General features: G+C 35.8%; 5 protein-coding genes across 6 annotated transcripts; 2 read left to right on the top strand and 3 right to left on the bottom strand.

Moving 5' to 3' along the window:
• Positions 1–428: 428 nt before the first annotated feature.
• Positions 429–3,015, top strand: LOC133848139 (probable arginine--tRNA ligase, cytoplasmic). Its single transcript, XM_062283563.1, has 5 exons — positions 429–560; positions 623–766; positions 840–1,183; positions 1,268–1,597; positions 1,815–3,015. Exons 1-5 carry the CDS (start codon positions 516–518, stop codon positions 2,962–2,964), a joined length of 2,013 nt encoding a protein of 670 aa, XP_062139547.1. The 5' UTR covers positions 429–515; the 3' UTR covers positions 2,965–3,015.
• A 943-nt stretch (positions 3,016–3,958) lies between these two features.
• LOC133848140 (autophagy-related protein 101) lies at positions 3,959–7,435 on the top strand. The gene is made up of 3 exons (XM_062283565.1): positions 3,959–4,098; positions 4,181–4,529; positions 5,998–7,435. Exon 3 carries the CDS (start codon positions 6,318–6,320, stop codon positions 6,972–6,974), a length of 657 nt encoding a protein of 218 aa, XP_062139549.1. The 5' UTR covers positions 3,959–4,098; positions 4,181–4,529; positions 5,998–6,317; the 3' UTR covers positions 6,975–7,435.
• Positions 7,436–8,392: 957 nt separating this feature from the next.
• Positions 8,393–9,449, bottom strand: LOC133848113 (uncharacterized). The gene is made up of 2 exons (XM_062283508.1): positions 9,347–9,449; positions 8,393–9,241 (listed from the first exon to the last, which is right to left on the bottom strand). Coding segments are annotated over exons 1-2 (606 nt in total). The 5' UTR covers positions 9,349–9,449; the 3' UTR covers positions 8,393–8,637.
• Positions 9,450–10,747: 1,298 nt separating this feature from the next.
• Positions 10,748–14,237, bottom strand: LOC133848112 (G1/S-specific cyclin-D2). Of its 2 annotated transcripts, none has more exons than XM_062283506.1 (6): positions 14,054–14,237; positions 12,948–13,698; positions 12,266–12,487; positions 11,818–11,992; positions 11,550–11,695; positions 10,748–11,486 (listed from the first exon to the last, which is right to left on the bottom strand). In XM_062283506.1, the coding sequence occupies exons 2-6, from the start codon at positions 13,614–13,616 to the stop codon at positions 11,259–11,261; spliced, it is 1,440 nt and encodes a 479-aa protein (XP_062139490.1). In that variant the 5' UTR covers positions 13,617–13,698; positions 14,054–14,237; the 3' UTR covers positions 10,748–11,258. The 2 variants fall into 2 exon arrangements, with proteins under 2 accessions (XP_062139490.1, XP_062139491.1); XM_062283507.1 differs by having other exon boundaries at positions 12,948–13,462; positions 14,054–14,235.
• Positions 14,238–15,737: 1,500 nt separating this feature from the next.
• LOC133848859 (trithorax group protein osa) lies at positions 15,738–23,370 on the bottom strand. The gene is made up of 4 exons (XM_062284571.1): positions 23,060–23,370; positions 18,739–19,250; positions 17,972–18,623; positions 15,738–17,744 (listed from the first exon to the last, which is right to left on the bottom strand). Exons 1-4 carry the CDS (start codon positions 23,060–23,062, stop codon positions 16,101–16,103), a joined length of 2,811 nt encoding a protein of 936 aa, XP_062140555.1. The 5' UTR covers positions 23,063–23,370; the 3' UTR covers positions 15,738–16,100.
• Between the last annotated feature and the right edge of the window lie 2,251 nt (positions 23,371–25,621).

The raw sequence follows: 25,621 nt of genomic DNA on the forward strand, positions 1-25,621 counted from the left end.
TATATTATGTTAATCATCGTCTGCTTCATTAAATTTAAAACTATTGCAAACAATGCTTAAACATTTCATAAATAGTTTTCCCAATTTGGCAATCCTAATCCTTAAATTAGAAAATAAATCTATAAATTTAAATAAGATGTTTTAATATCAACTTAATTTTAACATGATATAAATCAACATTGAACCTTCAAAACAGTCCTTGATAATTTACATGTGTTTTTCCAATCATAGCCCAAAAGAGTTAATAATTGTTTATGGTGATTTTTATATTTTTTTTATTTTTGTATTTTTATGTATTTTGGAATTACTCAACCTGTTCAACCCACTTGCATATGTTTTGTAGTATTCCGTGTCAGCATTTGCTTGACGCGGATATGTTATCGAGTGAAAATACAACGCTATTTCCTCCCTTAACTTGTTTATAATATCGATAGTATCGATAGATCTATTTTACCTCAACTACTTTTGTTTCAGAATTGTAACGTGGTCAGATCTAAGTAAATAACAACTGCGGTATGTCTACTGGGCTAATAACAGAGTTAAACAAGCTGAATAGTTTGGTATGTTCATATTAAAAAAATTAGAATTTTCTTCACTATTTACAAACTAATCCGTTCAATAGGAACGTGTAGCGAAAGAATTGCACACGAAAGTCCAATACTCGACACGAAAAGAATTGTCGCCATATGTAGAGGGTGATGACACCGTGGTTAAGCTGTTGAATGAGAATGCGAAACTTAAGCATCGTCTTGCCATAATTAATCAAGTATGTAATTCGTCTTATCTATATATCTGACCAATGACTTTTATATCTGTTGATTAATATTATGTTACAACAGGCAATAGCCGATGAGAAGAAGAATATGTCGCCGGAAACTGATTCGGATAATACTCTCTTGATAATGGATCATTTGGAGAAGATCTTTTCGGCAGCAATTGCAGAAGCTTATCCTCTATACAGTAAAACCCAAGTTATTATTGCAGCTGTGAATAATGTGTCCGCCAAATTCGGTGATTACCAATGCAATAATGCCATGGGATTAGCGAAGAAAATGAAAGAAGCCGGCATTAGCATAACACCGCGTGATATTGCCACTGAGATCAAGAGATGTTGCCCGGCTTCACCATTAATTGATAAAATCGAAGTTGCTGGTGCTGGCTTCGTGAACGTTTTCCTCAGCAAGTAAGTTTACTTCTTGTTCCTCCACGTTTAATTAGTTGTGCATACAAATCAGTTGATATGTATATATTTCTTTTTTCTTTGTAGGCAACATGCTGTAAGTGCCTTGACCACTATGTTGCGTGATGGCATTAGTCCACCGAATGTGCCCAAGAAACGCATTCTCGTTGACTTTTCATCGCCAAACATTGCCAAGCAAATGCATGTTGGTCACTTGCGATCAACGATCATTGGCGAATCGATTTGCCGCCTTCTTGAGTTTTTGCAACATGATGTGCTTCGCATTAATCACCTGGGCGATTGGGGTACACAGTTCGGCATGCTCATTGCCCATTTGGAAGATCGGTTTCCCAACTTCATTAATGAGAGTCCACCAATTGGAGATTTACAAGCATTTTATAAAGAGTCCAAAAAGCGGTAAGTATTGAATGTTAGTAAAATTAATGTAATGACCCGAAGGTTTCATCATTAAGATTATATTATGTTGTCTTGGCTTATGTCTTCTTAAATTATTATTATGAAAAAATAGTGAAAGCCTCGTTCGCAGACTAATTTTAAATTGTGTAACAATTGTAGGAAAACTCTTATTTGTGTAAAGCTAAAATATTTGGTTTATTGTCTTTTTTACTTACAGATTTGATGATGATGAGCACTTCAAAAAGCGGGCTTACCAGCACGTTGTCACTCTCCAAGCAGGTGATCCAAAATCAATAAAGGCCTGGCAACTCATATGTGACGTTTCGCGACAGGAGTTCCAAAAGATTTACAATCGACTAGACGTCACGATTGAGGAACGTGGCGAATCATTTTATCAATCGCGCATGTTGTCTGTTGTCGAGTTTTTGCGAAGCAAGAATCTCTTGGAGCACGACGATGGCCGTGAAATTATGTGGCCAAATGTTAATAAAACTGGCATACCGCTAACAATAGTGAAATCGGATGGAGGATTCACATATGATACATCAGATATGGCTGCAATTAGACACCGCATAGAAGAAGAATGTGTTAACTGGATCATCTATGTTGTGGATTCTGGACAAAGCACGCACTTTAATTCCATATTTGAAGCTGCTCAGCGTTGCGGCATTGCTAATCCGAACGAACATCGTATCGATCATGTGCAATTTGGCGTCGTGTTGGGTGAAGATGGCAAAAAATTCAAGACTCGCTCTGGCGATACCGTTAAATTGTCTGATTTGCTCGACGAGGGAATGAAATGTTCTTTGAAACAGTTGCAGGACAGAGGTCGTGATCAAATACTAACACCACAGGAGTTGAGCGATGCTCAAGAATCAGTGGCATATGGTTGTATCAAATACGCTGATCTTTGTCACAATCGTATTAGTGATTATGTGTTTTCATTTGAGAAAATGCTGGATGATCGAGGAAATACTGCCGTATATTTACTGTACACATACTCTCGTATTTGTTCAATTGCTCGCAGCTCTGGCGAAGATTTCAGTAATCCTGCAAAGATATTGGACGCATTTAACATTGTATTGGATCATGAAAAGGAGTGGAAGCTTGCGAAAACATTGCTCAAATTCTTTGACATCATTATCAAATGTTCCAGTGGCTTGTATCTTCACTTCCTCTGCGAATTTTGTTATGAAGTCTGCACTGCTTTCACCGAATTCTATGACAGTTGCTACTGCATTGAAAAAGACAAGACAGGCAAAATTGTTAAAGTTAATCACAGCCGCATTTTACTATGCGAAGCAACCGCCGCTGTTCTGCGACAATGTTTTAAAATTTTAGGCTTGAAGCCAGTTGCTAAAATTTAATCACAACTTCAAAAGAATGAAATTGTCAAACCAGTAATTGAAAATAATAAATATATAAATTGCATATTATAAATTCAATTTTTATAATATAAAAAATAGTGTGTTCATTTATTTATATAACTATTGTGAAAAATATTTCAAAGGTCGAATTCGATTTTTCTTAAAATGTATTATTACTTATTTATTTACGTGTTTAATCACTATACAAAATAATATAATAACTAAAATAGGGGAGTGCTAGCTACTTAGGCCATCGACATGACAATTAACTTATATGATGTTGATGTCTAAGAATTTGATTAGTAGTTTTACATTATTGTGAGAAAGTAAGGTAAGAACAGAAGTAGGTTGCATCTGGACAAATAGCTTAACACATTAGATTCAAATTTTTGTTTCTATTTTCGACAAAAATTTAATCCTTAATGGGTTGTGCTGGTTTGAATTGATTGGTTTGAAATACAATTACATAACAGCTGACTGGACCGAATTTCAACAAATTACAAGTTTCTTGTAATTTTAAATTAAAACTAAAATAAAAACCGGTATTAAAAAAACATTTAACTAATGATATTTGAATTGGCGCTCAAATAAAACACGATAGCAATCGATGAAAGTTACAAAAAGTTGTCATACTTAAAAAAAATGGTTTAAAGCCCGCGAACGTTCCACCTGTAAGTTCAACTTCATATTCTTATATGATCAATCCATTATTAATAATAAAAATTACACGTTTTTATGTAAGTGCAAGTAATAAAGTATTTTAATTTCGGAAAACAACTATGCGATATAATAATGTTTGGCTTCGGCAAAACGATCTTTTGATATTGTATAGTAGACAATTATGTATATCTTTGATATAAATTCAATATCGAAAATTAAAAATTGTCTCCAAAACTAAAAATCAAACATATGAACATACGTGAGTTGCACAATAAAATATATCGATGCTTGTAATAATATCGATTCTGAAAAACATGTAAAGATATCGATATTAATGAGCGTATGTTAATCCACCTCTACTCCGTGTGTTTGCTGCATCGTAGAATAAATATTAAATACGAAGTTACACAAAATAAAGATTTTTATAGTATATAAAAAGCAATTGCTTCAATATTCCATTACAAGATCGTAAAGGTACTTGAATACATTTGACATTTAAGTGAAACACTGATTACTAAACTGATTTTTTTTTTTGTTTTTGTGTTTTGTATAAAAGCAACAACAGTGTGAGCAAAAACAAACAACTATTAATGGCAACAACGTGCATGAAAGTATGAAAATAAAGTATAAACGCCTGCGCTTCAGTTCTCTTATCTATTGAACGAGACTATACAGCGAGGAGTGACACATTGAACGAGGTACAATTCGTAAAGTCATCAAGCAAGCAACACCACAACAAAACAATCAAAAGCATTTTGGCTGCGGCGGTTGCAGCTGCAAAAACTGTTACGCAGAGCCACCGCAGCCCACCCAACCCCCACAACAAAAAACAACAACAAACACATCAGCATTTATTAGCTGGTGTAATCACATTGATATCAAATCACTCGATGCACCAGCAGCAGGTATGTAATCATAAATCGTACAAAGTAAATTCTCACAACGTGCTTATACACAAACACAAATACATGCACATGTGCATACATACTTACATATATACGTAAGTGTTCAGGGGCATGCATAAATACAATGCGCATCTCTTTAGTATGGTTGGTGTCGAACTATCTACTTTGTGTACAACTAAGGACTATAGTTTTGGTACTGCGTGTTTACCACACATGGTAAATGCGGTAAATGAGGGGCAATCTAAATCGTGGCTAGTGGATTGGCGTGGAACTAGGGCACATAGAACATATAGAAAAATGCACTAAATCCTTGCATTGAATTGACCATAATTGCGTATTTGTATGTAACAGATGTAACACGTTTTATTGTGTTTTCTGCAATAAATGACGATGAGAAAAGCGCCAACCACAATGCCAAGCGATAAGACTTTAGTTAGAGTAGTCATATTCCTTTGGATAGAAGGGTATTATGTACTTGTGCCAAATGCAACTGTTGCTTGATTTTATACCAATAATAATGGGTTACAAGTCACTTATTCGAAGCAATATTAATCGTCAGCTGCAACTTACATACATATGTACATATTTTCATCTTTCACTTTAAGATCGTTAGCATAAAATTTTCCAGATTTTTGGCTTTCCAAGAATTTAGTTATTTGTGTGTATCTCAGGAATATGGCGGTTGGGTTAAACCATCCGATTTATGAGTATTCAGGTACGTTATACTAGTTTGAACAAAACGTATATGGACATGTACATGTGACGTATGTACATATACATATATATACATACATACATATTCGTCATTAGCTTCAACAGTTTAGATGTTGTTCATGTGTAAGCACAGGTAGATCTTAAAGACTACATATGTACATATGTATGTGCATATAAAAGATTTGAGCTAACCCAGTGCTGTCAAAATTTCGTAAGCAAAAACATTGACAATAAAAGAAAAAATATCGTATTCTCTTTAAGAACGTTTAATATATCTTCAAAGACGACATCGGTAGTAGATTTTTCGTTTCCCGATTTTTTTATATGTTCATACAGTATACAATTTTTGATAAATTCTATATTAGGCAATTTTATGGCATTTATGCTTAATGCAAAACAAGTTTGTGATTCGGTCCTTTCTGTTCAATGTGATACTGAAGGATTCGACTGTTGGAAAACACGAGTTAGACAGAGATAGCGTTATTTTCAGACGAGTTAGAGTGTATGATATATTTTTACTTTGATTTTTTATTTTTGTTTAATTTCGAAAAATGGTCTTATATTGGTTAGAATGAAAAAGTTGTGTACTGTAGAAACCCGTGATTTGCATTTCTCAGTTTGATATATTTTCTGTAGATAATACCATTGATGTATAGTGTGTGATACATGAGAGCCTTATCGATAATGGTGATACTGATATTTGTAAACAGATATATCCTATTTATTCTTAATTCCGTTTTTCTCTTATCTTCAGAATTGCCGCATATCGCTGATCAGTTCACGCCAGGACGCCATCAGGAAAGTCGAAGCAGAGTTATATTTATGGAACAGTAAGATTCATTTGGGTACGATCTTAAGTTAATCATATAAATTGTAATTACGTAGCTATAGAAGTAAACAGCCACAAGGTAGCTTAAAAAGGGAAATTATAATCAAATTCAAAGTATTCACTTACGCTTAAACCACTTCGACCAATTTGAGACACTATAATATATAAAATAAGCACATAATACCGAAAAATCAAATTCAATCTAAGCCGTATTTATAAAGTCTAGTAAAAAACAGCGTGTAAAAATGAATGCAAGGTCTCAGGTATTCGACCTCACAATGGAGGGTCGGCAGGTTGACGAGGCGGTTGCAAGCATTTTTCATACAGTGCTTTTCCATCGCTGCTTAGGCAAATATATGTATACGGGTGATGCTCAATACTCAATTGGCACTGTGGGATATTCGGATGTGGACTGTGACTTTATCGACTTCACCTACGTATGTTGCACATCCGATAGCTTGACGCAGCGGGTGAAGCGTGCCATTAATTTGTTTAGCGAAAAGCTACGCTCAAACGAAAGCTGCGGGTCGGGCCAAATAAGTTTGGAGTTCTTTCAAAAAAAGAAAAATCGCTGGTTATTTCCACAAGAGTCGATTCCCTGGGAGGTTTGGACTGTTCATTTGGACTTAATTAAGCATGAGAACGAAGATGAGCGTCAGCTTTGTCGCGAAAATGTTTCCGACATGCTCACTGAGAAGGTTATCTACATAACGGAACTAATGAATCGACACGACTATGTGCCAAAGACACCCAGTCAAAGTGAGCTGGATCTGATCTTTGACACTTCGTTTCCCGACGTCCAGCCATATTTGTTTAAATTTGATTATTCCACGACGGGTTCGACAGTTCCGTCAATGGGAAATGCTATGAAGAAAATTATCAAAGAAACGCTTGCAATGTGACTGACTGGGCAGAGCGACTTGGGTGTTTACTCAACTGGGCCACCATAACATCTATGTACTCTTTATAAACATTTCTGTTCTCGTAAAAAATTTAACTTGCTTCTGATATAAGGGATTTGAAGGCTGGTCGATACGCTGTACCTTTTAAAAAATGGACGTAAAAGGGGGGCAAACTAAGAAACATATTTAGCCCAATTAAGTATATTCGTATAAATTCTTTTTTGATCGAAAGATTTGCGTCCATATAATAGAATAAGAGTGTGAACCACGATTCAGCTTAGTACAAAATCGTGTAATATGGTCGACAAACAATATACTATATATTACACATTTACACGTGAAAAGATTAATTCGGAAATACAAATCTTGTGAAATTTATACTTTTTTTTTGGTCAATGAAAAAACTATTTTATGTTAAAAATATAAGAACAAAAACTAAAAAAAACAACAAAAAAAAACAAGGCAAAAATTATTATATTACATTGATCTGTATCTATAATCGCGTTAATTTAACCCTGCCGGTCTGTCCGTATGCTGATCTCACCTGCAAGGGATACAAAAACACATTTTAATTATAACGATCACGAATTTCTGGCCACTATGAAATAATTGAAACCCGAACAATTGTATTGATCAGTGGCGAGCGTCGTCAAAAGCGCGTTCGCCAATGTGTGTATGTTTATATAAATGAGTAGACCTGGGAACAGAATATCTTCTAGTCGGGAATTCATAGCTTAAGCCTTGGAGTCTTGCATGAGAGAAAATTGAAGGTAGGAAGGGAATGGAAGGAAGGAGGAGATAAGCATAAATATTCAAATTATTGTGATTGTTCTTGCAGTGGTATGAAGATTTGGTTAATTACAGCTGATCTAAATATGTAGTGCATCAAGTATAATACAATTATTTATTTGTATGTCTACACTGTAACTGTATATTATGTAATTAAATGTAAATTTGAATTTAAATATTGTTGTAATGCTTGAAATAAGCGAAGAAATAAATTTTAACAATTGAAAACTATGAGCATTAATTTTTTCTTTAATTAGGCTAAAAAAAAACATGGAGTTGGTAAGATAAAATCAAATGTTATATTAATTCTGAAGACCATGAAGCTTCAGGGAGAGAATTAAGGAACACTTTTTCCTAAACGATGACTGTCTTCTCATCTCAACAACGCAGTTTTAGCCGCGTAAAGTAAATTAGAGTGGCTGGCTTGAATATTATCTATTAAGAGAATACATAGGTGTGGAGGCGAGTCGATAGGCGAGCTACATGCCAGTAGTTAGTGGAGGCAAGTCGATAGGTTTAGATCTATTGGCATCGACCGTTGACGTCGTCAGTAGTTCAATTTTTGTTTTGTTAGTTTCAACTTTAGAAGATGATGCCAATTAAGACACAATAGATTGTAAAGTATATTATAAATTACTTTATTGTATTATTAAAAAAATAGCTGAGGTTATTCATTATAACCTGTTTAACATCAATAAGAAAAAAAAATGTATTTAGTAATCTAAAAACTGTGTTTGTTGCGGGACGCTAAAAGCTGATATAATCCTTAAAAATAGTATAACGTTTAATGTTAATGCCTAATGGTTGGATCGTTACCCTATTATCTAACGTTTTTAAATTAAAAAGATTATTTGGTTTTATGCAAACCGTTGTCTTAAGCAGCTGATTTGTCCAGCGTCAGTTTCGGCTCTATTGAAGATACGTTTGTAGGTGGAGTAGTTAACTCTTGAATCCTTTCTAAATCGGCGATGGGGTTGTTCTCGGACAACTTATTGTCATGGATCTTGTCGATGATAGATTGAATATCCATTGTGGGCGAAAGCGTAGTATATTCTGATTCTGATTCAGCTTGAACTGTCACTGGAGTGTTGCTTTCGGTTTCGCTTTTGACAACGTCAATTTCAGATGTCTGTTTTTCTTGGTTAATAATAGGTAGTTCCTTATGAGTGGCCACTGGTAATGTGGTTTGTTTCTCAATGTCGGGAATTGAATGCATTTGAGGGTGTATTGCTTTTGACGGAACTTCATTTCGCGAAATTGAAACAAAGATGTCGTTCTTGTCGGTCGTCTTGCCTTTGGTTTCCACTAATTTGCCTGCAGGTTGCTCAATCGAAATAAAATTACCAGCTTTGTCAATCAATACCGTTTGATTATCCGACGAAAAACTTCGTGCTACTTCTTCGTCGGGAACAGGTAGCGGAAGCGATGCGATGTTCGCCAAACATCCTGTCAATATTAGAAATAACAGAAACTTCATCCTGTAAGTAATAATAATAATAATAATAACAATAATAATTTATTATTTGAATAACATTTGGTATACGGGACAATTAAGTCAATAAATCAGGTAAAAAATAACTTACATAATAATATTATTTTCAATCCAAAAAATTTGTATTCAAATGAAGGTACTTGTTCTGTTTCAATCTACGTTTTGAGTGGTTGCTTCCGCATGCGATGCTTTTATACACAGGATGGAATGATTTGCGCAATTCAATCTGTTTTGCGAGAGATGTATTTATGCACAGTGATGTATTTTTTTCAGTGATTTAATAAACACTAAAAAACAATCTAGTGTAGATCCATCTTTATTGCAATTAAAGTTCAACATAAATATGAATTAGTACCAAATATTTAATTTTTTTTTAATTTGATCATATTTAATTCCACACATGATTATATGATCAACAACGTATGTTATAAAAATCATGCACCATATCTATACAATTTTTTTAAATTCAAGATTCAACTCAGTGAATAGGTAACAATGGCTATATCTTTATTCATAGGCATAGTATACATAATACTAATTTAAATCTTAAAATTTCATAATTCGTATAAATTCAATTTATGTCAAAATGATAGTAATCATCATCAAAATTCGTTAAATCGCGATCTCTTACTATGTACATATATCAAATCCGAATTGCTATAATAACCTGGCAAATGCGATATAATTCAATAGCAATTAAATATACACCATTATGAAGCAGATTTTAATTTTGCTCTACACAGTCGCTATAATCTAATAAGCGCAAATTGTTACCTCCAAAAATATTTGTGATGTGGAAAAATGCCATCTCCGAACTATTAAATACGAATGTTATACACATGCAAGAAGAGCTCGAGCTTCTATAGTAACAAATTTTAAGTTAGACGCAATTCAAGTTTTTTTTGAATGAGAAAAAGAGGATGATATTTTTAAATGATCAGTCGCAGAATTTAGGTTTTCTGAACCCTCATCGAATGTTTGCGCTCGTTGACTCACAGTTGCCCAAGCCGTGAGACTTAGGAGGTTTTAATTTTCAAATTATAATTGTCGTACTTAAATCTTATCCAATGCACAAACAAGTTTTCACCTTTGAATACCTTTCTAGGATATCAGGTATAAAAATCAGATATTAAATCATATGCAAATATTTCATATAATACATTTTGTGGCCTAATGTAAGATACTTACCAATTGTCAATACCTTTCGCTTTCATATAAATTATTAATAAAAAAATGTATTAACTTTAAGATATTAAAATTATATTTATATTATTGAACATTGAACATTTATTCATATTAATAATGTTTGCGAAAATTAATCAAATTGTTTATATCTTTAAACAAAAAAGTACCAACTCTGTTTCTGTTCGTAGACATAATTAAATGTATTTATTGTGTATAATAACACGCACAACGCAGGGTTTACCCAGCGATAAAAGTATTTATATTTAATTGGTAACGTAAATGCTATATATTAAACAACTATCGAATATATATTACTCATTTTTAATATAGTTCGTAAATTATACATACATAAGTGATTTCTTTTGTTTCACAATCAGTCTGTTTTCTTTTTTTTTCCTCCGTTTTTTTCATTATTAAATTTGTAGCTTCAATATACATAATTCATAAAATTATAGTTTCAGATATATTCATAAATCTGTACAAGTTCAAAATATATAAAAGTAAAGCGTTATGTGTAAGCCCATGGAGAAACAAAAAAAAAAATTAAAATTATCTTGTGGAAGTGTGTTAAATAAAAAATAACTAGTGAATACAGTGTTTGTCTTATTTATTTATAGTATAGAATGGCAGCTAGCTGGCGTGCCTGTATACGATCCTGTTTAAAATATAACTTGTACACATTTACAAATGTATGAGTCATATATGTTAAATTATGTTAATATTAAGGCGGTTCAGTCAGCAAAAATTTGTTTAACAGCTTCTAGCATATGCGATGTGACTGCATATTAATTTCCAAATTATCAAATTTAACCAAATTTTCAAAACTCAATTTCGTGTAGCTCCTTTGCTCCTTGAGCCTGCATTTTGCACGTCTGCAAGACTGGCATCATGGACTTTTGATACTGATGATACTGCTGATGTGAATATTGATTATAATATCCTTTTAACGCTGGAGGATTCTCAACGGTCACAAAATATGGTTGCAAATTATGACTGTGCTCCTTAAATATGTCCTCCATTTGCATCATGCATTGTTGAAGTTGATCCTGTCGATATAGAATGTAAATTAATGAATCTAAGAATTTAAGTGCCTTCATTAATGATCTTACCTGTCCCACACTAGTTAGATCAGTAAGCAGGCTTAATAGAAAATGAATATTGTGACCAGTGCTCAGATCCCATTTGAGACCACAAATCGATGCAGCAATGCTGGATGCCGCAATTGTGCTAGCCGTATATGTAGCAAACTTGTGTTCTATAATATTATACGCAAGAAATAATTGGAATTAGTTAAGATTCTTAATTCTCAGTGATTTAAACTTGTATTTGTATTGTTTCCTTCAATTTTATGACATGAAATATTAAAATGTTTCTTACCTTTGGCAGCTAATGATATGAATGTCTGAGCGTGCTGGCGTACTTGCTCAATGTTCAAGCCCGAAAAGTTTTTATTCTTGACGGGCAGGCGTATGATCAAGAGCTCTAGGAAATCTAAGGGCGTCACCGATGAAAGATCCCAGCCCAGACGGCTTAACACGAATAATTCCCATTTCTATTAAAAAAAAAAAAACACAAAATTATTATAATTTATGGTTTTTGAATTCAATTACTCTTTAATGTTAAAAAACTGACAACACGATCGTTTGATATTTAACGAAAGATAATAAGACTTATTAAAACACACTTGATACACTTGATAAAAGGTTACAAGAAACTCTTTCTTAAATTCATTTAATTAAGTTGCTTGTAATGACCATCGAGACATGGACAAATAATAATACTTTATAAAGCACTTAAAATACAAGAAATTGTTTGTTAAACTTACTATTAAATCATCTTTGTTTATGCTATTATCCGTGTAGAAAACTAAGAGCTCTGCGGATAGTGCATAACAATGAGGTTCGCGTAGTTTAGAAGCGAGCAGTAAGCAGGCGGCGGCTAAAATTTGTAGATGTGTTTTTCGAACCGATTTAGAAAATAGAAAACGATCCATATAGCCTAGCGCCAATAAAACAACCTCCTCTTGACATTTCTCCTCGATGCACACCTGAAATACATACAAAAAGTAAAAAATGTTATGAAAATGTTTCTGTAGGAAATATTAAAGTAGTAGTAGTGATGCCGAAGTAATATTTTAAAAATTTTATATATATTTTTTTTTTTGCTGTCCGTTATATTTTAGTATGTTTAATTTATCATTTGAAAAACAAAAATTGTTTGGTAAAAATATAAAATAAAACATGAACTGCGCAGAAGATCACCAATATTCGTATCGTTATTATTCATATGTAGTTTTATTAAATCTTTAAACTAAAAAATAAAAATAAAATCATTTTATCCAACCATTTCAACTCATGATAAATCAAGCTAGATATGGTATATACATAGATGTAGTAGTTAAAATAGTATGTTGTGATTGCCCTACTTTCATAATCTTAAATGGATGAGAGATTTTAACATGTTGCTATTAAAATAAAAGTTAATTTATGTATATAAAATGTACTTACTTCCATCATCCATTCAGCAACAATTTTGCGCATAGGAGGCGTTATATCTTTTTGAATCGTTTGGAAATATGTTTTGGTAATTTGCTGTTGATGTTTCTCTTCAGTTTTGAGCGCATTTTCTAAGCAGCGATCAGTTTTGAATGTGGGATCATTAACAACCAAATGTGCATTCGCATGTTTATTATGAATGTCTGGATCGGGATCAGCGGCATTCGTATTTATTGTTGTTAATGATCGATTTATTGTTTTTGTGTTTGGAGAATTATGCGTAGGTGGCGGCGGCGGCTGCTGATTAGTGGCTTGATAACCGATTGACTGCGTATTTTGTTGTGGACTGTTTGATGTAGCTGTTGTTGTTGTTGATTCACCAGTGGAAGGAGAGGACGCGACAGAAGTGAATACATAAACGAGCTTACTCATATTGCAAGCAACAAGGGGCGAATCTTTAATTAAATCACTCTTGTCGGCGGCGGCGGAAGTCTTCTTCTTAACGTTGCTCGATCGATAATCGCAGCCTAAAGAGCAATGCGGAGAGTTGCCATTAATATTAATATGTTGTTGTTTTGAAGTTCTTTCAGCAACTGCGGTGGACTTCGATTGGTTTTGAATCACAACGTTTAAGGCCTGCTCGGAATCAGTTTGTAAACTCTCCGAACATAGTAGATCCATGTCGTTTGTGCTCTATGTTCGTTTTTTTTTTTTTTTTTTACGATTCACGTTTTATCAATAACTATATTTTAAAACATACCAACTAAAAAAAAATTAAATATATATTATATATACATAAGTATTATCAATATACACATAATATACAATTTATAAAAAAATGGACCGATGCAATGTTGAGTTTCCTTTGTTATTTTTTTTTATTACTTAACTCATCACAAATATTTTCATATAAAAAAACTTTGCACTTTTAGGGATAACACAAAACACACGATCTGCGGCAACTCGGAAGCATTTCTTTTGTACAAATCAGACAATATTTTGAATCTTACACTACAAATACACGTGTTCTCATCATTTTCTTCTCGCACAAATATTTTCATATACTCTCACATTGGGTATTTCCTCAATACTTATTTATATTTGGTATACAAACATACGTATGTACAATTGCTATCTGAGCACACAAGCTTATTCAACTTAGTCGCAGTATACCGCTAGTGTCTTAATTAGGTAAAACGACTTGGTTTTATTTAACTTGTATCCGTTCCACACTTATTTTTTGTTTGTAATTAACAAATAAATTATAAAAACATTTTTCTTATGCCGACGAAAAATAGAGTTGTAACAAATTATCGATTATCAAATCATCGATTTGCATATTGTTTTAAGCTGTGGATTCCACGATCAAATATCGAATATATTCCATGCATTCTTACGCGTTAACGCCGACGCGAAAAAATTAAATGAGTTTCTACTATTCCGCGTCCGATAATTAATCGAAAGAAAATTTATTTTTGGATGCTTAATTCCAGATTGAATTCAACAATAAATTGTTATATTAATGAGTTCAGCCACTCGTAATTCATTCAATTATTTATTATTATTATATTATTATTTGGTTGCTTTTTATTGGTCTGAAAACATATCGATACTTAAAAATTAATGTGGACCTCATATCTACTGATCTTAAAAACAAAATAAATTCAAAAACCAAAAATTCATGTTTTTAAAGATATAAACGAAATTAAATAAATCACTTTAGTAGGGAAAAATAAACTCGGGGACTACAAAAATAAAAATTAAATATAATACAAAACTAAAAAAATATAATAATTATAAAAATGAGCTAGGTAAATTTTATTTGTTTTTAATAAACAAAAAAATATATAGAAGCAATAATAATATAAACATAAAACAGTTTTGGTTTTTTTTCGATCAGTTTTAATTCACGTGTTAATATTGCAAATGCTTCATAGGATTCGTGTTTTCAACACGCGAATTCGTGTACCTAAATGCTTACTGCTATGAAATAATTCGAGAAAATCAGTCAGCTTTTTACAGACGACTCTGCTATAGTTGACAACTGTTAATCAGTGTTCAGTGTAATTTATAAAATATAATAATAATAATTAATTAAAATAATAATTAACATTTTCCAATAGTTATGTATGTCAGTTAATTTTATTTTATATTTTGCTTAATTTTTTTTATACAGTCAGTGCTGAAAACAATTGGATTCTTTCCTTTTCATCCTCCTGCTCTTACGCTAACTATTTCTACCCGTTACTCATAGCGTAAAAGGGTATTACAGCTTTGTGTCCGCAGGAAAAGTATGTAACATGTAAAAGGATGCTTCTCCGGTCCCATAAAGTATATATATTCTTGATCAGCGTCAACATCCTAGACGATATAAACATGTCTGTCCGTATTTACACCTATGTAGATTTCTCAGACTATAAGAAATATAATTTTTCGCCTATTTGTTATTTTTGCACGCAGACTATTTAAGAAATAAATTGTATCGCTAAAAGCACATACTGCAATTGGCTCTTAGCGGCTTTCGCTGACATCCTGGAATATTTTGAACGCAGTACTATATTAATATACCAAATATAGCCTTCTGTATATTTTAGTATGTTTGAGGTGTATAAATTTGGTATATATTTAGAATAATACCGCAATGTTATGCTTTTCACTGTAGGTATCTTACATGTTTTTGATTGGCGACCTCCGAGTTGGAGGCTCCAACTCCTCGCCAATAATCACTCCATTGTCATCATTGAGGTCTTGAGGGGTGGCTCTTTTAAAATTTAAAATGTTTTCTCAAAGACGTGTTGTATGTACAATAAATAAATTTGTTTATTTAATATAGTTTTAAACAATTAGCTTAAATAAGACATTTTGTTTTATATTCGTTTTTTTTATCTGGATCCCCATCGATCGACTCAGTGGTTCTTTCCACAAGGATTGATTTCTAAAATCAGTTTCCGTCCCATGTCTGTGACACTTATTAATGGCTTGTTGTCCAACAAGGGAGTTCAGGAAAATTAAATGATAAATACAAAACGCAAAATATAAGAGTACTATATGGGTGTGATAAAGATAATGATGCAATAAATAAAGAATTAAAGCGAATCGATAATGTGGGACATGAACTCTATCGTTATGGATTGACACGTACTAGTAAGTAATTAATGACTCGATTTAATTCTTGGCTTCTTCCTGAACATCAGCAGCTACAATAGGTTCAATCTCCTTAACTTTGGCATGGAGTTCCTCATCATTCTCGTCGTGCAATTCATCGTGCTTGGAATCGTGATGATGCAGGTCTTTATCCTCATCAGCATCATCTAATGGCTCATCGGAACGACTTTGGGCCCTATGGTTCTGTGGACCTGCTGACGACGATTGAGGTTGTTCAATTGCCGTAAGTATGGACTGCAGAAGACCCTGGGACAAAATCTCCTCATGATTAACACCATGTTCGTCGAGGTTTGTGGGGTTAGCAATGTTAGCATTACCGTTACCGCTACCAGCTGCATTGTTCAATGAAGTGCCAAATTGAATTTCAAAATTCTGCGCCGATTTCTCAGCACCAGCATTAAGTTGGATACTTTGCGATTTCTGCGCTGAAATCACATCTAAGCCATTCAGACCAGGCAGTTGATTAGGATCTGTGCCATCGGGCAAAGCGGCAACAGCGGACTTTTGAGAAGCATAACCGGAATGATCAAAATCAATATCGTTGCCCGACGGTGGAGGACCATAACTATCAGAAGGGCCTCCACTTAGGAACTCAGTGTGCTGCTCAACTAGGGGAATGCTTTGTGCAATGGCATTATAGCCAACATTTGAAGCCGTCGAAATGCTGCCAAATTGTTGTTGCTGTTGGTGCTGCTGCTGCTGTTGTTGTTGCTGAACCGCGTAGCCAGTGCTGCTGACAAGATTGGGTCCGTGGCCGCAGTTGTGCACGGTCACTGGGGGCTGAAGGTGAAGGGTGTTTTGTCGTGGATCCAAGTCAAAACGTTGTGATTGTTGGGCCAAAGGAAGTCCCTGCGAATTGATGTATTGCTGCGTGTACTGCGATGCACTGTAGCTATTCTCAGCGTGATGTTGCTGCTGCTGTTGATGCTGCTGCTGTTGATGCTGCTGCTGTTGCACGAAGATTGGTGGCGGAGGCAAGTACTGTTGCTGAATCGCTGGTGGTTGCAGTAGTCCTTGTGCGAAATGGCCATTTGGAGGTGGTGGTGGTCGGGCAGCTGGGTTGTAGGGTTGCACAGCGATAAGTTTTGGTGGTCCAAAGACTTGTCCGGGTTGCGCTTGTGGCAACTGTTGCTGTGAAATGATCTGTTGTGGTGGTGGAGGCAGCTGGTTGATTGGTGCTCCGTATAGAGCTTGTGGGGCAGGTGGTGGACCTGATGGACCACTCAAGGCAATTTCATTGGTCGCGGGTGGAATGTAGTTGGGTGACTGTTGAGGCGGCTTAACACCGAATTGATCCAAGTGTTGCACTGTAGCGCCAATGGACTCTAACAGTCCAGCGGGAACTGGTGGCCTATAAGCAACTGGCTTATTGGGTGGACCAACGTTGTACTGTGGTAGAGGCAGTAGATTGTCTGAGGGAGGTCCATACTGGATGTTGACGTTTGATTGTGAGTGCGAATGCGAATGCGCATGGGATTGGCTTGAGGACTGCGCATGGCTGCTGGTTTGAGCTGCGAACTGTGGTGGAGGAGCTGGCGGCGGAGGTCCATACTGAGGGCCGGGAATTGGGCCATTACCTGTGGGCTGATAGTTGGGACCACCTGCAGCAAATATTTCGGTTGGCTTCGAGTTTTCAACGGTGATCTAGATAGATAAATGAAGATCGGTTAACAATTAAGGGTTCTTGACTCTTGACTCTGAAATGAAGCTCAAGGTGGAGAACTATTTCAGCCTTATTCTGCTAACAAAAGTCATTAAGGCCGTAAATTTGAAAGTCATCATTGGTTTGGCGAAAACGATCGATGACTATTGATGTCAACGACCCGATCGATAGCTATCCACCTCTTAACTGAATGCTGTGATCTACGTACCTGCAAAGCATCAGAGTCAATGCTATTGAGATGAGCATCGCCACCTGACGGACCTGTAATGACGTTGTTGACATCGCCTTGAAGAGCGACAGCCACCAACTGTTCGTCGGTAAGGCCGTCAACAATGCTGCTTGACCCTCCGGTGGCACCAGCACCACCCAAATTGTATTGAGTGACAATCTGTTGGCCCTGGGTGTTGACCTGGCTGTGACCCTGGTTGATGTTTGCACCACTGTAGCCCTGGCTCTCAATGTGATGCTGCTCAATGTTGGCGCCGACAGGTGCTGGAATTGGTTTCCAGCCATCACAGGCAGTATGGAATGGCACTTGGGAGCCGCTCACACTGTGTGTGTGTCCAGAGGCATCAATTTGGATGCGCACTTGCTGCAATGGGCCTCCAGAAGGCTGGGGCACACTGTGGAAGTTGGGTGATTGTGGTCCAGGCAAGCTAATGGGAAGTGGTGGAGGTCCATAGTTTGGTGGAGGTTCGTACACTGGCTTAGGTGGCAAATTCAATGGGCCAGAGGCGGGTGGTCCGTAAGATGTCGCTGGCTGATGGGCTGGCTTAAACAATGGCGCCGGATGTGGTGCAGGCAATGGCTGAGGGCCGCCGAACTGAATCTTCGATGGTGGTGGTGGAGGAGGACCATACCTGTTGTGGGATCGAGATAAATGCAGATTAGCAATCGACTCCACGCTATTGTGGTTATCAGATTCGTGGTTACGCAACTCTCCGCCACAAACGGTTAATCTCTGTGAGTTTGTACCTTTGCTTTGGTGGACCATATTGGGGTGATGGAGGGGGACCGTATTGTGGCGACGGCTGTGGTGGAGGTGGGCCATACTGTGCTTGCGGTGGTCCATACACTGGGCTTGGTGGTGGAGGTGGTCCATATTGGGGTCCAGGCTTCTTCTGAATATGTGGCGGACCATAGAAGGGCACCGGGACGCCAAAGTGCGTCTTGACCTGCTCATGCAAGGAACCTGATGATGAAGAGGATGATGATGAGGAGCCACCGCCCAAGAAGTTCAGCTTTGGAGGTCCATATTTCAACGCTGGTGGACCGTATTCCCTGAAGGGTATTTGCTGGGGCACGCCGTATTCGCGATGTGGTATATGTTGCTGTTGTTGTGGCGGTGGTGGTCCGTACTGTGGTGCCGGCCTTGGTGGTGGTCCATATCTATCAAAACCTGCTTGACGCTTTGCTTCCTTGCCGCTTAGAACTGCGTGAGCGGCACAAAAGCAGCACGCCGTCACAATTGTCAGCCATAACAGCCTCTGTAGGAGATTAGGATTGGATGAGCAAGAGAGAGAGAAGAAGTCAGATTAGAGGTGAAGAAACTTTGGAAAACAATTAAATTGTAGAGTTATAAAAATAACAAATAAATATTTATGCCTGATGCATATTTGCAATAATATTTTATGCTTTATATGCGCCAATAATAATACAAAAATACAATAAATATAAGTTATAAATTAAATCAAAGTAGTCTCCACATTCAAAATGTTTTAGAATTTTACAAATATGCGAAAAAGTCTTCCTTTAATTCCCCTTTGGTTTTAGTACTTCGAAAGTGGTAATATTATGCAATACACTTACAACTCTAAGCAAACTAATTAAAAAGTATAACAAAAATATTCTGTAAAATGTTTTCGCTATGCGACAAATGGAAAATGTAGATTTTTTTTAAATAATTTATCACGACCATAATTTTAAGCGAATATTTTGAGATTTATCGCGTGCGAAGTGCACCTAAAGAAATGAATGAATTAAAGTGTGAACTTGAATTAATTCCAGTGCATTTATTAAGCTAATAGATTCAATGTGGGAATATGGAATTTTCTCAACTTAAGTCTTTCATTCAGAAACAACCAACACCATTGGAATGATCTTATTTAATCAGAGACTCAGTCAGTGAAGTATTAGAAGGGTCTAGAAATCTGTCAATATCTGTCGATATCTTATGTCTACAATAATATACAAATAATGTTTCAGCTAGGATCTTTCGACTGTATAACATAACTACTGTTTGGCTAAATATAGTATGTTATATATCAAGTTTTCAAGTGTTGCTTGGGTCGTTCGTATTTGCACACAATTGTGAATCTCAGTATCTCAGCGTCCCAGCTTTTACAGTTTATGCTGTGCAATAATAGTTGAGTCAGTGAGTCAGTCGGTCAAGTAGGGTATTTGATTGTCGGTACGTCGAGGAAACCTGTTTCGGTTTTCGGTGCCATCATCCTGTTATTGAGAGGGGCAACTGGTCAAGTGGCTGGCTGGTTGGCTGGCTGGCTTGTGAAGTAATAACTAGATGCCCTTTCACCAATTATAATCATGAAAATTGCGTAAGCGGCCGGCGCACACTGTTTAATCAACAACTCAACATAGTTCGATGATCATTGTGGTGCGTTGCGTTGTGCAGCAATAATGAGCTCGTTGTACGCACAGCGAGCAGCAAAAGCAGCAACGATTTTGGGGGATTTTGGACAAAATGTCATAAGCTCCCAGTGGCCTCAAGCGAAGAAGAAACGATCGAGCGAACGAGCGAACGAATGAAAAATGCCAAAAAACCAAAAAGAAATGCCGCGTCCGAGGTGAAAACTTTCACTTCCCGTTAGTCGAAAAAAAAACAACAAAACAAAACAAAACAAAAGGCAAGGTAGCAAGCAACATCAGCGATCAGCGGGCTGCCAAGTGCTGTCTCTGTCTCAGTCTCTGTCTCCGTCTGTCTATCTCTGTCGCGCTCTTGAGTGAAGATGAGTACTCGTAGGTGTTACAAATGCAGGCGGTGAAATTACGCGGTCCATAATGAAAATATGTTATACAAGAAATGGCAAACAATTAAAAATGTGCCAAGCCATCGAAAAACAGAGAGAATGATTAACATAAAATGCGAAGGGGAAAAGAAAAGGGGGGGGGGAATGTGGTTGGTGATAGTGCAGCAGATGATGTTTATGTATGTACATTTGTGAAAAGTTGAAATGACCCGCACAATGCCACCAACAACAACAACAACATTTAATATGCAGTTAAGCTTTGGCACTCCGTATTTACAGTGCACACCCGTTACAGTTGACAGGAATGTGCTCGCTAACGAGTTAAATGAATTAAGGTATGCATTATTCAAGTGTTATGATCTCTTTGAATGATTTTTATAGTAATAGTCTGAGTCTTTTGTAATAATACTTTGCTTTGGGGGAAGACTACACTCACTTTTTAGCGGAACCAAATTTGATGTTTACTCTTAAGAAAGTTCACATAATCGAATGTTCACACTTAAGAGCGTGCACTGTATGTTGATTGAATAACAGAAAATGCAAAATGAATGAGTGCCTGAACAGCTAACGGCCTGAAGACTCTTCAGCTTCGGCTTCGACTTCGACTTCGACTTCAGCTTCAGCTGCGTCGCAGTCGCAGTCGCAGTCGCTGCTGGCGCACAGTTTTAGCTTTCGTTTGGTTTCTGCTCATTAGCATAGCCTACAAATATTTGTTATTGATGCTAAGCAATTGACAAAAAAAAACAACAACTTCTACGGCGGCGACGGTAAAAATAACAACAACGACAACAATAGCAGATCAAATAAATGAGACGCGAGCCGCAAAAACAAAAAGCAAAAAAACAAAATAACAAAAAATAAGCGCCAAGCTTTCACTCTCGTTGAGAAAACGATAATTTAGTTGGCAGATGAACGAATGAGCCAAGCAAACAACAACAACCTTAGTACACATACATACATATATATATATATATATGTAAATGATGACCAATAAATATGAATGGGAATGGAGACAGCGACTGAGATTGAGATTTTGAGATCACCAGAAATAACAACATTATTAATGGAATGATAATGTGATTACAACTCTTTAGGTCAGCTATCTGAAGGTTCATTCAAGTTCTTTCTCTTGCACCAAATGAGAACGACTTCAAGCTACCCTGCAACAACAACACAGTTTCACATTGCATATATTTACACACACACACATACATACGTATGTCACATACGATGCACACGCTATGCATGTTGTGACGTTTATGCTCTTTCTTTCTTTCTCTTACTTTTTATCTGACAATGGAATGTGGGTCACGTCAACACCAGGGAATACCCATACTATTGCAGTGTTCAACTACTTAATATGCATGTACATATGTACGTGTGCGTGTTCGCTTAAGATTACTCTTGAAATATGGAAGACAAAGCTACAGGGCCAATGCATCGTTGTGCATCATATAAAGGGGTTTTCAATAATTAAAAAACTGATTGCATTGTAATCCGCAAAAATATTTGGGAGTGTTGTTCTCATTTAGTTAATTTTAAAACAAGTTACACCAATGAAAAGTTAATTTTTAATTTTTTAGAAAATAAACATGATTGGCATACTTATGTATAAAAAAAAACTTTTTTCGAATGGAATGTTTAGATGCTATGTAGAATGATAGCGGATATAAATCATCATACTATTTGATATTATTACTTCTATTATTATATTATTAAAATATCAAATACAAACTTCAATGCTATAACTTGATATTGTTGTATAAAGTTATACAAATCATCGCTGTTCTTGATTTTTAATAGACACAATAATATATCCCTCTATAACGTTACTTTACACTTCCTTAGCAATTACTACAAACCAATAAAATAAAATAAATCCTTTGACCTGTTAAAACTCTTCATTCACGACTTTTAATGATGCGTTTCGCATAAAAAAGCGTGAATTCCTGTTTGGTACTTTTTTGTGAAAGGGATTTCCTGTTTAATATTTAAAGGGGAGTGAGAGACTTGAAACATGAATTTCTTACAGAAGAAACTCTTGCTCAGAAAAATAATTACTTTGAACTAAGACTACATCCTTATTTCCCAATTATTATAAATAATATTTAGATCCGTTCGTTGTTTCATTGAATAAGCTAGGAATCAATGTAGAGTATTTCCTAATCGGGTTCGCGTAAAGGAATATTATACGGAAGGTGGATGTTGAGTGGATGGAGGAGCGATAATCACCACACAAAATGTTCATATTTTCTTAAACAAATTCAATGTCCTCCCGTTATAGGGACATAAACAATTCACAAATTTACCATGGCTATGATAACGCAGCAACTCGATGGATTTTATTGGTAACTTGTTGTTTCGAGCCAAACTTTTGACTTGGCAAAAATAATCACTCAAAAAAAAAAATTTAGAAAAGTAACCAAAATGATGATACGATGGCACTGTGTTTCACGAAGGAACCGAACAATAAAAAAAATTCCAACTTTGCACCGTTGTATTGCGATACTGCGAATCCGCGAATTGACAACTGCGAGATAACACAATGTATTCGGTGATCGGTGGTCGGTGGTCGGTACGGTTCCGGTCCGGCGTCCGCTACTTATCACACTCGAATTGAAAATGCTGCGGCATGGATGATAACGCCAGTTCATATAGAGGTAATACTCAACGCTGTCGTCGGCGGCTGCGCAGCCGCCGATGTAAAGACGAATGCTGGAAATCGAAAGTGAATTCATTTTTGTGAAGGTAAAAAAAAAAAAAACCAAAAACAAATACAAAATAAACAGACAAGTTAAGCCAAGCCAAGCCAAGCCAAGTCGACTGCGCGTCTGACTCAACACAATATGCTCGCCAAAGGGACCGCCTTCATAGAATTAACTTGTCTCCGCAGAGTGAGAGACAATTTCAGAGACACACACAGAGAGACAGAGAGAGAGAGAGAGAGGGCGAAAGAAAGAGAGAGTCTTTCGGACGCGACCAGTTTTGCAACATTTTCACATGGCACAGCGCTTGCCACATGCTGAATGCTGTATGCTGAATGCCAATTGGCTGCAACCAAGAGACTTTTTCGAGGGTACCAAATTCATTGTTGACTCCAATTTGTATGAGTACTTGAAGACAGACACTCACAGCATCTGATGTAATCCGGCATTACCCGGAGTGCGGAGTGCGGAGTGCCGAGTGCGTAAAGCTTTAAAGTACTCGGGTCAACTTAGTCTGAACTAAGCTCAGCTTCGACCTGTTTAGCAGGTGAATCTGAAACTAAAACATAACAAATAATAACGTAACATAATGATTCCAATTTACATGTTGTTTGTGATTCTCAGCTTACTATTAATGTTAATTAATGCGATCAATACGAAATTTATGCTATGCATAGAAAGTCTCTCAACTTATGTAACTAACAAAAATTCAATCATTATGAATGTGTATTTTTTTTTTTTTTGCCTTTTAATTTGTCGTCTGAATCAGAAGGTGTGTCAAATCGCTATGAAAATTTTGATCTGTGGGCCCTATAATGGGTTTATTTTTTAGTTTAGTTTAACTTTTAAATACTCTAACTTATAGATATAGTAATTTGATATACATACATATATCATGTTATATAGTATAATAGAAGATAAGTTGGTGTTTCTTCTTCTAAAATTTAATATTCATATCATAACAACCAATTACGCATTTATAGGGTCGAAGATACATTCTTGGGCCTAATGCAACAATTTTTTGGATAACGAGGTGACAATACTTAAAAACTAATAAAAATATGCTTATTTTAAAACGATTTTAGTAGGGTCGAGGTAAAGTTTCAGAAATAAATAACTTTATAAACATGTCGGGCGAGGCCGTCGAGGGCGTCGTTGTCAAGAGTGGAAGATACAATTTCAAGTCGCGTTTACTTTGGCTTTCACACTTATGTACAACCAACAAATATTTGTGTGAGTGTGTGGCAAAATAAGAACAAATATTGATTTAAACGAGCAGCTTACTTGCAAATTATCAAATATGTTTTTTAATCTTGCAATCGTTGCAAAAAGTTTTCAATCGAGTTAATCGGTTACCCATGTAACTAGTTGCTCGACCATTCAACTTCTTCCCCCAGCTAGTCGTAAATAAAGATTATGCCAACATCCAACATCCAACATCCAACATCGTTGGCAAGCAAGTTTTGCATCAGATGACTTCATGGATGCTGTTTTAGATAACACTCTGTTGCTTTGACCAAGTGAAAAGACTTCCTGGTGCATTGCATTCAGTAGGCCACTCGGCCATCATGTGATCGACCGCCTCGCTCAAGGAAAGTTACTTTTCTTTCATTCTCAAGATACTTTTTATATCCGGATTCCCATAGGTTAGAAGGGTATTATAATTTTGTGCCTGTTAGGAATATATGTAACAGTCAGAAGGAGGCATTTCCGATAGTATAAAGAATATATATTCTTGATCTGTTCGACTGTCTGTCTGTCTGTCTGTCTGTTACCAATTTGAAAGAGTCTATGAGAGATAGAGCTATAATTTTTGGTTATACTCGTATTGATATGCAAGTTACGTCTAAGTTATTTATTTAAGTTATTTAAGAAATCATTTTATTGAACAAAAACGGCTTTTGCAGTCGAAGTTTGGTTGCTTTTATTGACAAGGTGGCATATTTTGTACTCTGGTACATTTTGACTTTATAGTATATTTAAATATAACCATTGGTAAATCTTAGTTTTTTTGCGGTGTATTAATTTGGTATATTTGAAGAATAAATACTGCTGTTTTGGTATTATTCTAAATGGATAGCGAGTAGTCAAACAGTTTCGACTTTAGCTTCCTTACTTATTATTTACTTGTGTCAACCTGCGAGAAATATGAAAAATTGGAAAGGT

This window comes from Drosophila sulfurigaster, chromosome X, assembly GCF_023558435.1.
Source record: "Drosophila sulfurigaster albostrigata strain 15112-1811.04 chromosome X, ASM2355843v2, whole genome shotgun sequence".
In the NCBI taxonomy this organism is placed as follows: domain Eukaryota; kingdom Metazoa; phylum Arthropoda; class Insecta; order Diptera; family Drosophilidae; genus Drosophila; species Drosophila sulfurigaster.